The sequence below is a fragment of the Macaca nemestrina genome, chromosome 13, assembly GCF_043159975.1.
Source record: "Macaca nemestrina isolate mMacNem1 chromosome 13, mMacNem.hap1, whole genome shotgun sequence".
Lineage (NCBI taxonomy): Eukaryota > Metazoa > Chordata > Mammalia > Primates > Cercopithecidae > Macaca > Macaca nemestrina.
Genome location: NC_092137.1, coordinates 24,915,939 through 24,929,204, shown reverse-complemented (window position 1 = coordinate 24,929,204; position 13,266 = coordinate 24,915,939). Strand labels below are relative to the sequence as shown.

Genomic DNA, 13,266 nt, shown 5'->3' with positions numbered 1-13,266 from the left:
CTTCAAAATACATACTTCTGGGCTCCAGACCTACTGGAAGCTTATGTTGCAGTGGAGCCCAAGAAGCTATATTTTGAAAAAACTCTCCAGGTGATCCTGAAGATCATCAAGTTTAACAACAGTTATTATACACTGCTTAAGCAGGACAGAGATTTTCTTCAAAGCCACCTTTGGCTAATGGTATTACATTTATATGCATAATCAAATAGAAGCATTACTGTGGCAAAATTGCCTTGCCACAGCTCGTATAATCCTATATTGTAGCCCACAGGGGTACAGTTAGAGAATAGGAGACTCTCAGTATAGACTCCAGCCAGTCACACAAAAATAAGGCCTTGCCAATCAAGCAGGAAATAGAGGGGGATGCTCACATTGCAACCTGAATAGATGGCCACTTTAAAAAAACCTACTCATCTTGAGTAATTTTAAGGGAAATAGGCTATTTAAAACAGTAACTTATAAAGTCAGCCCTTAATTATAGATACATTTGGAGGTAAGTGGTAGCATGAATAATGTATTTTTCTTCTTATGAATATATCTGATATTTTGGGAATTTTTAGCATTTCAAATAATATAGTTACACTATAAAGAGTTGTTCTTAATTGTTGAGTGGGATTGTACTTAATCTTTTATGCTGAATTTCCTTCTCACAAGATGTCACTCCTCCTACTAGAAGACAGATCTCTTCCTTGGCTGACAGGCTGAATTAAGCAAAAGTATTTTCTATTTCAAAATGAAATAAAGTTGATGCTGCTTTGCCATGCTTTCTATTCTTTTGAGTACATGGAGCAATGTGAGTTTGTGCCTGTATGTGTATAATAACGATACCTAACCATTTGACTAGTACTTTACCATTCTGGAGAAGTTATACATTTCATCATATGGAGACTTATAACAACAATGTATGGCAGGTATTGTTATCATTTCATATATGAGAGCATCTAAGGGTAGTAAAGTGATTTGTCCAAGGGACATAATTGTTAGAAATGAAATTTTTTTCAGCACTTTAAAGATGCTGGTGCATTCTCTTCTGGCTTCCATTGTGTTTCATGAGATGTTAGCACTCATTCTGACTCTTACTAATCTCTGTGCCTAATGTGCCCTTTTTTCTCCCTGGCTGCTTTCAAGAGTTTCTCTTTTCTTTGGTTTTCAGCAGTTAGAATATGATGTGCCAAGATGTGATTCTCTTCATTTTTATTCTATTTGGGATTTACTGAGTTTCTAAGATTGGTAGGTAGGTGTTTTTCATCAAATATGGGAAGTTTTTTGTTTTGTTTTTGTTTTACTATTATTTCTTCAGATTTTTTTTTTTGGCCACATTCTGGCTCTCTTTACCTTCTTGGCCTCCAATTACATGTATATTAGACCATTTGATTTTGTCCCAGAGTCCCTGAGGCTATATTTATTTTTAATCTATTTTTTTCTGCATTTTTCAGATTGCATAGTCTCTGTTGATTTTACTTCACCACTGACAATCTACTGTTAAATTCACTGAGGGAAGTTTTCAGCTCTAGAATTTGCATTTGGTTCCCAGTATAGTTCTCAGTTCTCTATTAGATTGTCTGCCCACTCATTAAGAGTATATTTTCCTTTACTTCTTTGTATGTATTTTTCTTTACCTCTTTGAAATATTTATAATAGCTGTTTTACAGTCTTTGTCTGAGAAGTCCAACATTTGAACCATCTTGGGTTCAGTTTCTATTTACTACTTTTTTTTCCTGACTATGGATCACATTTTCATGTTTCTTTGTATGAATAGTGGTTTTTGATTGAACACCAGACATTGTGGATAACACATTGTAGAGACTTTAGATTCTTTTGTCTTCCTCAGAAGACTGTTGATTCTTGATTGAAGACTGTTTAGTGTTGATTTTTGATTCCTCAGGAGGCAGTTTAATTATTGGCAAATTACAATGAACTTGTGTTGACTTGGTGTTTTTTTTTGTTTTGTTTTTGTTTTTTTGTTTGTTTTTTGCCTTAATAGCAAGGATTTGAAGAAAGCTCAAAGTGTTTCCCAAGCCCTTCTAATTTGGCAGGACTCAGCTTCCAAATTCTGTCTCTTTTGCAGATCTTGTCAACTCTTGGTTTTAGGTTTTGTTAGGATGAGTCTATAATTTTTAGGGCACAGCCTTTCTGTGGTGCCTCAATAGGTGGTAGGGCAATTAATAAGGGGTTAAGGCAATATCTCCACTCTGACAAGGCTAAACCATACTGTTCCCAGGATAGCTCTTTCTGTAGCACCACTAGAACTCAGGATATTGGTTTTGTTCTCAACCCCATAGCAGCTGTTACCTGGTAAGCCTTGAGTGATCTCACCCTATGCATATTATAGCCCAGCCTTTGGCCACAGACTCATGAGAGACCCCCATATGGACTTGGTGCCCAGCTCTGCACAGCTCTCTTCTCTCCAATGGCCTGCTTTGCAGATTCTAGCCACCTCCTCAGCTCAATGAGACTTGTGTCTGCTCAGACTCCAGCTCTCTGTGACGTGGTCAGGAAATGGACTCCAAGTAGACAACCAGGTGATTGTGGGGCTTATCTCTCAGGGAATGGTCTTGTACTTGCTGTTGTCTACTACCAACAGTTTTTTTTCCAGTTCAATAGTAGTTGATGGCAGGAGGTCTAGTCCAGTATTCATTACTCTGTCATAGCTGGAACTCAGACGTGAAATTTCAAGAGGCTTTGGTCTCAATCCTAGTATTCTGTAGCCCACACCATGGCTTGTCTTCTATAACCATGTGTGTGATGAATGAATCCTTGTGCCTTCAGAAATCTATGAATACTCATATTTCAGGCTAACTCATAGGCTAGAAGACCAATCTTACTGACACACAGCTAGCAAATATCCGTGAACTGTGATCCCTTTTATGTGACTTGTATCTTTTTAGCTACATCTTGGATAGAACTAATGGATAAATTAGTCTGTTAAAAAAAAAAAAAAAAAGACAAGAAGAGAATAATTACAGTATTCTATAAGTAAGTACTTAAAAGTAGTGCTTTCCTGTTGGTTCAATTTAATAAGTATTTTCTTTATTTCCTATCTACTTAATAGACATTTTATGTCAGGAAGTAACTTGGTTTTATCTGGCTGATACTGTTAACAGAGAGAGCAATATTAAGATAGACTAAAGCCAAGCTAATACGTCTTGTGTCTTGGTCTCTAGTGGTATTCCTTTGACACCCCTTTTCAGACGTCAAGGCTTCTTGTTAGGTTACCAGGTTGATTGGCTAATACTAGAGGTAGGAAAGAAGAGTCTGAAAGAAAGCTAAAAATTTTAGAAGATAACAAGAACTATAGAAGAATCCAAAAAAGAAGAGGAAAAGATTTTTAAAGAAATTAGTAGAGGAGATATGTCCATTTAAAAGTAGCTGTAGTGTGGTAAATGAGTATTGTTCAGTAATAATTACAGTGTGCACAGAACATGAAACAGGAGCAGAGTCAAAAAAGCTTTCACTTTAAAAAAAATCAGAAAAGTGTAGCCAGGAGCAGTGGTGCATACCTGTAATCCCAGCTGCTCAGGAGGCTGAGACAGGATCACTTGAGCTCAGGAGTTTGAGACCAGCCTGACCAACATAGAGAGACCCTGTCTTAAAAAAAAGAAAACACAAAATTGTAAAAATGGGCAAAGAATATAAAGTTTGCAGAAAAAGAAAAGGCCATAAGCATTTGGAAAGATACCCACTTTCACTTATAATTAAACAAATGCAAATCAAACTATATTACATATATATCAGATTAGCAAAAATTAAGATGTTTGATAATGGACAGTGTTAATGAGGGTATGGAGAAATAGGCACTCTCTCTCACACACACAGTGATGGAATGTAAACTGGTACAGCTTTTTTTGGACAACGGTTGTCAGACTCAAAAATTAAAATGTGCATATACTCCGGCTCAACAGTTCTGCTTTTAGGAATTTATCCTAAAGCAGTATCCCCACAAGTGTACAGAGATGTATGCACAAACACTGTTTGTAGTAGCAAAAAAATTAAAAACAACTGACTTGTCCAAGAATGGAGAGTTGGTTACACAAATTATGGTACAGCCCACACCATACAATACTGAACAGTCATTTAAAAGAACAAAGAAAGTCTCTACATGTAGCTATAGAAAGATTCCAGGATGTATTATTATGTGGAAAAAAATGCAAGGTGCTAAGATGTGTTTAATCTGATCTCCTTTAGTACATGTTGAAAGATTATGGGTCTGTGTATATACTGGCATACTCATGGTAAATTTTTCTAGAAGGATGCTCAAAAAAAATTAACAATGGTTACCTCCAGGAGAGGAACTTGAGGAGTAGAGAGACACAGTTTTCATTTTACACTTTTCTTTACTATTTGAATTTTTCTAACAGTGTTCATCTATTACTTTTGTTTTGGTTGGTTGGTTGTTTTTTGAGACAGGGTCTGGCTCTGTCACCCAGGCTGGAGTACAGTGGCATGATCTGGGCTCACTGCAGCCTTCACTTCCTGGGTTCGAGCATCCTCCCACCTCACCATCCAAGTAGCTGGGACTACTGCTTGGGTGGTGCACCACCACACCTGGCCAATTTTTTTTTTTTTTTTTTTTTTTTTTGGTGGAGACGGTGGTTTGCCGTGTTGCCCAGGCTGATCTCAAACTCCTGAGCTCAAGCAGTCCGTGCGCCTTGGCCTCCCAAAATGCTGGGATTATAGGCGTGAGCCACCATGCCCAGCTCATCTGTTACTTTTTAACTTCAATTGTGGTTATCTGAAAGTAGGATTATCAGCCACTTTAATTTTATTCCTTATACTTTTTGCGTATTAAAATATATGAATATATATATTTAAATAGTATAAAAAAAATCTTCCAAAGTATGTATTTGCTTTATACATGACTTCTAAGAGTTGCTGGAATATATTAAAAGTATTTTAAGTTGATGTTTAAAAGGAATTCCTATTTTCACAAAATCATTTCTACCCTGGGATGTGTTTTCTTCTTGCAGACCTTTTATGTATCCATAGTTGATTTATGTGAAAATGGCGGGAAACGCCCTACCACAAATAGCAGTGCTAGTTTCACCAAAGAACAAGCAGATGCCATTCGCAGAATTCGAAATAGTAAAGACAGTTGGGACATGCTGGGAGTCAAACCTGGAGCGTCAAGGTAAGTGCTCTGGGATTCTCAGTGCTGACTTCTATCATAAAGAAAGACCCCATCACCAAAATTATAGGTGCAGTACATCTTTTTCCAATTGGCTGGAAATACGAAGATGTATGAAAATATATCAGAATGACTCTGTTTCACTGAATTAGCTGAATACCAAAGAGACAAAATAGAGGGCACAGTTGCCCGGTAAGAAAATTGTGTCATGCCGGGCACGGTGGCTCAAGCCTGTAATCCCAGCACTTTGGGAGGCCGAGACGGGCGGATCACGAGGTCAGGAGATCGAGACCATCCTGGCTAACACGGTGAAACCCCGTCTCTACTAAAAAATACAAAAAGCTAGCCGGGCGAGGTGGCGGGCGCCTGTAGTCCCAGCTACTCGGGAGGCTGAGACAGGAGAATGGCGTAAACCCAGGAGGCAGAGCTTACAGTGAGCTGAGATCCGGCCACTGCACTCCAGCCCGGGCAACAGAGTGAGACTCCGTCTCAAAAAAAAAAAAAAGAAAAGAAAATTGTGTCATGTATGTGCATAAACACTTCGTGAAATGGTATGCTCTGCTTTTATCTGTGTGGAACAAGAAGAGCCTTGAAGCTAATGTAACTTTAAAAAAAAACTAACAAGAGAATTATTCAATCATAGAATGTTAGAGGAGGAAAGCATGTTGGCAATCAACTTGTACAAACATTTCATTTTGTAGGTGGGAAAACTGGGATTCAGTGAGATTAAGCATGTTCAAGAATCTCAGGAGTTGGTGGTATAATTGGTTCTTACCCTGGAACACTATATGTTCAACTGTCTAAAGCCCTGCACGTTCCTCATCTGTGTGTACATTCCTCATCTGTGTGTGTATTTGTTTGTTTATTTTATTTTTTATTTATTTTTATTTTTGAAACAGAGTATCACTCTGTCACCCCGGCTGGAGAGCAGTGGTGTGATCTCAGCTCACTGAAACCTCTGCCTCCCGGGTTCAAGCAATACTCCTGCCTCAGCCTCCTGAGTAGCTGGGATTACAGGCACACGCCACCACGCCTGGCTAATTTTTGAATGTTTAGTAGAGATGGGGTTTTGCCATGTTGGCCAGGCTGATCTTGAACTCCTGGCTTCGGGTGATCCAACCGCCTTGGCCTCCCAAAGTGCTGGGATTATAGGCGTGAGCCACCACTGCACCCAGCCCTCTGTGTGTGTATTTATGTTAATTATTTTATTTAAGTCAAAAGAGTTATTCAGGAAAAAAAATTCAATCACTATTCTTTGTTGCCTGTACCAAAATTAAATTATTATTCATTATGGTTATGTAACTTTCAATGGTCTAATTCCACCGTTACTACACATATTGTAATTTGTGTGTCTTATTTTGCACCCAGACTCCCCCCACATACTTTACCCTTCCTACTTCGTCACCTTGATTCTCACAAAAGAAAAAAGTATGTCTTGAAATTGCCACGTCAGCACCCAAAGCACTACACATCTCTTCTCCATTCTGACCTCACAGCATATCTTCGGGTCCAGAAAGAAAGAGGAGAAGGGAAGGGGAAGACTGTTATTGAGCACACTCATTCACCAGGTGGTATTGAGGATGCTCTAAAGCTGTCAGGGAATTCAGATGACCTCATGTGTAAGGCATAGAGTTTATCGGGATCTTTTTTTTTTAGTGCTATACTGTTTGGTTTATGTAGATTTTTAGTGAGTTTTGAAATTGGAAAATGTGTCTTCCTATTTTCTTTTTCAAGATTGTTTGACTATTAAGGATCTATTGTAATTCCATATATATTTTAAGATCAGCTTCTCCATTTACAAAAATAAATAAATAAATAAGCCAGTAAGGTTTCAGTAAGATTGCACTGAATCTGTATATCCGTATCTTTTAAATTTCTTTTTAGACCTCCATAGTCTCTTTCTGAATTCTTCTGTGTCATCTCCAAGGGATGCTGGCTCTAAGCTTAAGAAACGATTACTTTTTCTACCTGTTAGTAGACTGAGAACAATATTCATTAAGAAAGAAGAAACTTTTGGTTCCTTGTATATTCACTTTGGTTAATTGAAGTTTACCAGAACTTACAGGCCCCTATAGGTTTCATATCCTTAGCCAATAGAAACATGTGCTTCTTACCTTTGTTCCACTGGGCCTAGCAAACTAATTTTGTATGGCATTAAGTACATTTGGGAAAAAAACCTTAAAACTTTTTTTTCTTAAGTTACAGAGAGTTTTGATATTTGTTGAGTGTTAACTGTGTTTACTGTTCTTGAACTTTAAGAAAATCTTCATCTTCAACAGAATTGATGTATTGTTACATCTTGAGAGTTTCTCCTGCTACCTGCAAATCTTGAAAGGCACTCTTAGTGCAGAGGACCAGGTGTAACTACTGACCCCATGTGCACACCCTCTCTCGGGAGGCAGAGTGGCTGGAAGGGCCCTTCCCAGGACTCCCTCGTGGAGAAGAGGGAGGATGCTGTACCTTCCTCAAGGATGTGGGGTCTTTGGGACAAATAAAAATTCTGACAATTCGAATTGCTTCAGAGAGGGAGAATGTCATTCTTGTTCGCGAATTATCAAAATTATACATGTAGAAAAACAACATGCAGGGCACCAGGAAGGCCCCCCCGCCAGAGTAGCCTTCTGAAAGAACAAGGTTCTTGCTAAAACAAGAAAATTCAGGACCCCTCTAAGAGCAGAAAGCAGAAAAGGCCCTAGAATGTATGCCTAAGACTTGGAGGACTGTTAACATGATGCTATGACCTCAGTCTCTCCAAGCTGATTCATAAAACTTTCCATCATAGCCAAGGTATCAAAGGCCGTCTGATTTGGCGAGCCACATTAGAAATCCTTCTGATAAAAAATAAAGGAGAAAGGCTAGGGCATTTGATAAAGCGCCGTATCCATGCTTATAGGATCACTGGAACCCTGAATTACAAAAGGAAGGTGAGAAATAAAACCATCTGGTAGAGACAGAGCTTAATCTGACAGGGGAGTGGCTGGGTACTTAGAGCCTTCTGGGAGGCCTCACATCAGATGATGATGACCAGTGGGGACAGGGACAGGTGTATCCAGGCCCCTCCCCAGCCAGTTTTGGCTCTTTGAGGCGCTCAGAAGCCTGCAGCTCTCTCCTGGAGCGCCGCTGGTTTATGGGAACTGCCGGATTGGAAAAGCACAGCTACTGCTCCTTTCCTCTCCGGATAGTACTTATCTCTGTCATGTTTCTTCTTTGGTCTCAGTGAGCTCATGGTCATTCTGGGCTACCCCTTTCCAGCATCCCTTGCTTGCTCAGTGGTGTCACCTTCTTGGGCCTCAGATTCCTCATGACCTTGACCCTAGAGCTCATTTCAGCCCCTTTCCTTTCATCTTCTCCTTCTGGATATTCAGCTCATCATCCACTTCTGCCATTTCTTTCTTTATCTTTTATCTTCCCTTGTTTCCTTCCACAAATACCTTAATCTAAACTCTTGTACTCACTCATGCCTGGGTTATGTAACAACCTCCTGTATCCTAACTTCGAGAAACAGTTTTCCCAGCACACACTTGTCATGAAGCACCTACTGTTGTGATTGTCTATCAAGCCCAGGTGTTGCGGTTGTTTTGCTTTCTGTCTGTGCTGTGTTCGGGCTCCATTCCAGGCCGCTGTTGGTTCTCTCCCAGAACCCCTTCTTTCAGAAGGCGACTCTGGGTGCCTTCCCTGATGCCCAAGCCCTTATTCTTTCAATCAGCAAAGATACGCTGAGTGCCTGCGAGGTGCCAAGTACTGCCTGTTTTCATCTGATTATTCTTTTACTAAGTGTTTTGTTAGCATTTACATACTTTTTGCATTGCGTAATAATAATTTTTTCAATTTGTGTTGTAACGTATTATTTATTGGTTCATTGTCTGTTTTCTAGTCCTTTAATCCTGCCTTTGAGAAAGGGTAATAATTTAGGATTTGTTCACTGCAAGAGATATGTGTATTGAAACAGCTAACATGCAGTGGGTTGGGCTGACTTTGTTACTAACATAGATCTTGGCTGCTTTTCCCAGGGATGAAGTCAATAAAGCGTATCGGAAACTTGCTGTGCTGCTTCACCCTGACAAATGTGTAGCACCTGGCAGTGAAGATGCCTTCAAAGCAGTTGTGAATGCTCGGACAGCCCTCCTGAAAAACATCAAGTAGAAAGTAGAGAAAAAAGCCACGTGTGGGACTCAAATGCAAACAGACTTTCCCTAGAGGTGAAATAACCAACATGGAGTTTTCCTTCCCAGAATCTCACTGCTCTTTTCATTCATGTGTTGTCATTTGTATATCAGTAATTCAGGTGCCCATTTCATAGACATTTTACTGAGAAATGACCTGCATTTGTATGAAGTGAAGAGAACTGAGCGTCGCTTACTTCATTTCATATTCTAGATAATCTGAATTTTTTTCTCATTCGTCAGCTCTGTAATTATAGTATCCCTTAGGCATTTCACTTGGGGAAATCCACGAGGTTCCTGGAGGGAGGGAAGAGAGGACAAGAGGACCCTTTCACTTTTTGTTTTTTACTGAATTCCTCATCAGAGAAGAAAATAACAAAAATGGAAGCAAACAACATCAGAATCCCTGTAAGTTTGATGTGACCTTACAGAGAAGTTGCTGCTTTTACGATGAGTTTCTTAGGTGATATTTTAACCATCGATCTATAATGATGACTCTTGGCAGCCCTTTGGGAGTTTGTAAAATGAGGTGATACAGTTCTGAATTGAGCAATCCTTTATGATATTCACTCTGTTCCTCTTCTGCAGCCACCAGGGGGAGAGACAAGCCAGTCCTAAGAGAAAAGGTGGTGGTAGCCACAAATTCTAGGTACACTAGCTGCTGCTCATCCTGTCCCTGGATCTGAGGCCTTTCCCTTGCCATAGAAATGGTTGCTGGTAGCAGTAGAGAGCATTGTGCACCTGGGAATGAGGAATCAGACCCCAAGACAGAAGTACTTGCAGGAGCTAGGTGCAGTAGTATCTGTCTGTAGTCCCACCTACTCAGGAGGCTGAGACAGGAGGATTGCTTGAGCCCAGGAGCTCAAGTCCCACCTGGGCAACAATGTAACACCTTGTGTCTTAAAAAAAAAAAAAAAAAAAAAAAAAAAAAAAGATACTTACAAGTTGCACTTGAAGATTATGCACATCGGCAGAGGAAAAGGCCAGCCAAGCTCAGGGCAAGCTTGATGCAGTAGGAGAGACTCCCCGTGAGGCTTAGCCCTTGTCTTATTGCCAGCCTTTGCCACAGGCAGGTGAGAAAGGCAGGGCCACTCCTCAGCAAAGCTGGCCTCTTCTGCACTTCCTCACCAGTGTCGTTTCTTCCTTTTTTCCCCTCTTCCCCTTCCCCTCTTGTGTTTTTTCTGAACCCCACATCTGCCATCGTTTCTCTCCTCTTGAGTCCCTGGCTTCTGGCCACTGCCTCCTCCCTCTTCTAAGCCTTGACCTGAACCTGGTTGACCAGAGACAAGTGTGGATCCTTTGGGTGGCAGTCAGGGGAAATCTCAGGGCCTTTATTGGGAGGAATCTCTGTAATTCCTGTTTGGGCTCCAAATTTCTGAAGAGTAGTATTTTAAAACTATAGCTTACAAAATACATTCTCTGGCCACAGTCTCCTCCTTGGTATACAAGGGGTGGATGAAGTTCCCGTATTAGGACTGGCACTCCTTACGGTGCTTATAGAACCAGTCTCACTACTTGACTCATTACGTCATCACTCTTGTTACATCATATTTTTAGCTACAGCCACATTAACTAACATTTTTATATACTTCCAATTAGCTGTACTAATTGGGGCTTGAAACTATATAAAATCTTCCTATCCTGTGGATTTTAAAAAGCTATCCCATATCGACTGCCAGAGAGCATCTACCTTACCACTTAAGAAGAAAAGCCACTCTCTTCCAATCCAAGCCCACTGCAGTCTTGTGGATTTTCCACACAGCAGCTTTTCACTGTATGCCTGTACTCGTGCTGCACTGAGCTTGTCATCAGGAAACCAGAACATTGCTTTATCATAGCACTTTTCATCTTGGTAATATCAAAACAACTTTATAAATGAACTGATTGATATATGTTATTTCTTGCAAGATTTTCCTCTGGCCTTTTAACTGGCTTCTTAGGCTACAGAACTCCAACCCAGAGTTCTTCAGGACTTAAATTTTGCTTAAGGAAGGCCTTTATCATGCTGAAAGCACTCAGACATGTCTGCCCTCACAGCAGAATGTAGAAGTCATATGAATGAGGGATCATACATGGTAGTGTCAGCCCAAATTGACATGACAACTCACTGAATGTGTGGCCCTGTATAAAAGCTGGTGCCAGTTTTCATCACTGTTATTACATAATAGATTGGGAACCTCATTCAACCGTATTGCACAGATGAGCAATTATAGCAGAGAAAATTCATTAGTGCTTCCACTCATATCCTTATGTGTGAGTTGGTGAAATTTAGCCTGAGCTTGATTCTTAGGTCTTGGGACTCAGTTTCCAACCTTCATATTAATGCTAAGAATGGCCATATACCACTTCATTTACGTAAAAGGAATAAAATAAGTTAAGCTTCAGGGTCCTAGAATTTTTCTGACTCCTATAATCCTTCGGCAGAATATGAAGAAATAACAAAGCATGATCTGCAATGGAAAGGGTTTTTTTTTGGCACTAACTTCACGCAAAATTTCACAGACATCTATGCATTAATTTAAATTATTGGTGCAAATGTATGCTTTGTAGTTCAACCTTATTAAAAATTCTTCAGCCAGTTAGGATTTCAAAATACATTAGTGAGAGTAACAGCTAGCAGAATAATTACAATGGCTAAAACGTTTTTATAGAGGATCTTGTTTTTCAAAAAAGAATAAAAAGTTTGAATAGCTATTATTAAAGAAAAGCCATGTCTTCAACATCTGAGTCACCAAGAAGTAACACTTTTTAAACTTGTTAGAAATCCCTGGAGGCATTTTAAATTCATCTTCTAACCTACCTAAGCACTTTAAAATACAGGCTCCTTCTGTTCCTCTGTTCCCCTTCATGCCTCCTTTTGAATTGATATCTCAGCTGTTAATATTTCTTTGACTTCAGCATTGTCATTTTATTTCTCTGTATCAATGTATCCTTAGTTTTGTTAGCCTGTTAATTTAAAAGTCCAGACTTGGGGGTCATTGTGTTGCTACCCAAGAGAAAATGCTACAGTTCTATAGATTGCACATCATTCTTTAAGGCATACATTTACCTCAGGAAACTTACTCTAGTATGTTCTCATATACTGAATTCCTAACTGAGTAACTATTTCTTTATACCTATAAACTAGTACCTAATTCACTGTTAGTTAAACGAGCCATAGATAAGGCAGCTAAATTTCTGAAAGATAGCCAGAGTAAGTAAGCAGCCACTGTTAAGCTCTGAATCAGTTTCCAAAAAAAAGAAGAAAAAAAAAAAAAAAGGAGCTGCGCCCCATAGAACAATGACAGCATCACAAGGGGAAGGGAGGGATTTTGCCAAAAGTTAGAAAGGGTGGAGCTGTAAGCCATGTGCATGGTGCCTTTGACAGTGACAGTGCCCCCTTACAACTAACTCCACTAGGCATGGGAATGTCACCTCCTTTGCCACTGTACCCCATCAAGCTTACTCTGAATCAAAGTTTTTGTAAAACTTGAAAATGAACTTAGCTGCAAAATATAGCTAACCACCTTTCATTGCAAGCTTTGCAAAGCAAAGAGAGGTTCGTACTTCTCATAATTGGTATTTAGCACAATTGTAAGACACAGTTTTACTGTTTGTTCATTGTTTTTTCCATTAAACTTTTCTAGAGAAGACAAAAGCTTACACTTCTGACATGGATAAGTGAGATGGTGTCTAACGAGCAGTGCAATATTAGGCGGTGCAATAGAGGCCCTGTTGGCGAGATGAGTTTTGCTGGAGAGCTGGACGGTGTTGGTTAGCTTCCTGCATTGATTGCCCCTGGGCATTCTTCCCCCTTAACTGTGAAAGCAGAGTCTATAAATGAACTCTTTACTCTTACAAGGTAATTTACATATTTTCTTTCTGTTGAAATAACTGAAAATGTTAAATCTACCAGTTGTTTATGTCTTGTAAACAGAGTGTCATATGTATTTAAGTTGTGTATTTTTATAAAGTAAAGCCAAATATCAAGTAAAGCCA

General features: G+C 39.6%; 1 protein-coding gene across 3 annotated transcripts in view; it reads left to right on the top strand.

The window, feature by feature from the left end:
* LOC105479807 (DnaJ heat shock protein family (Hsp40) member C27) overlaps nt 1-13,266 on the top strand; it is a 29,761-nt gene extending 16,495 nt beyond the window's left edge. Inside the window, exons 6-8 of one of the 3 annotated variants that reach the window (XR_011611552.1) lie at nt 4,968-5,128; nt 9,136-9,324; nt 12,915-13,266. Coding sequence is in view for 2 of the 3 variants with exons in the window: in XM_071076301.1 (XP_070932402.1) it covers nt 4,968-5,128; nt 9,136-9,268 (294 nt within the window). In the remaining variant the exon portion in view is untranslated. Of the gene's footprint in view, nt 1-2,332; nt 2,948-4,967; nt 5,129-9,135 lie in introns of those variants that run through there. The other 2 variants (XM_071076301.1, XM_071076302.1) reach the window with 2 other exon arrangements.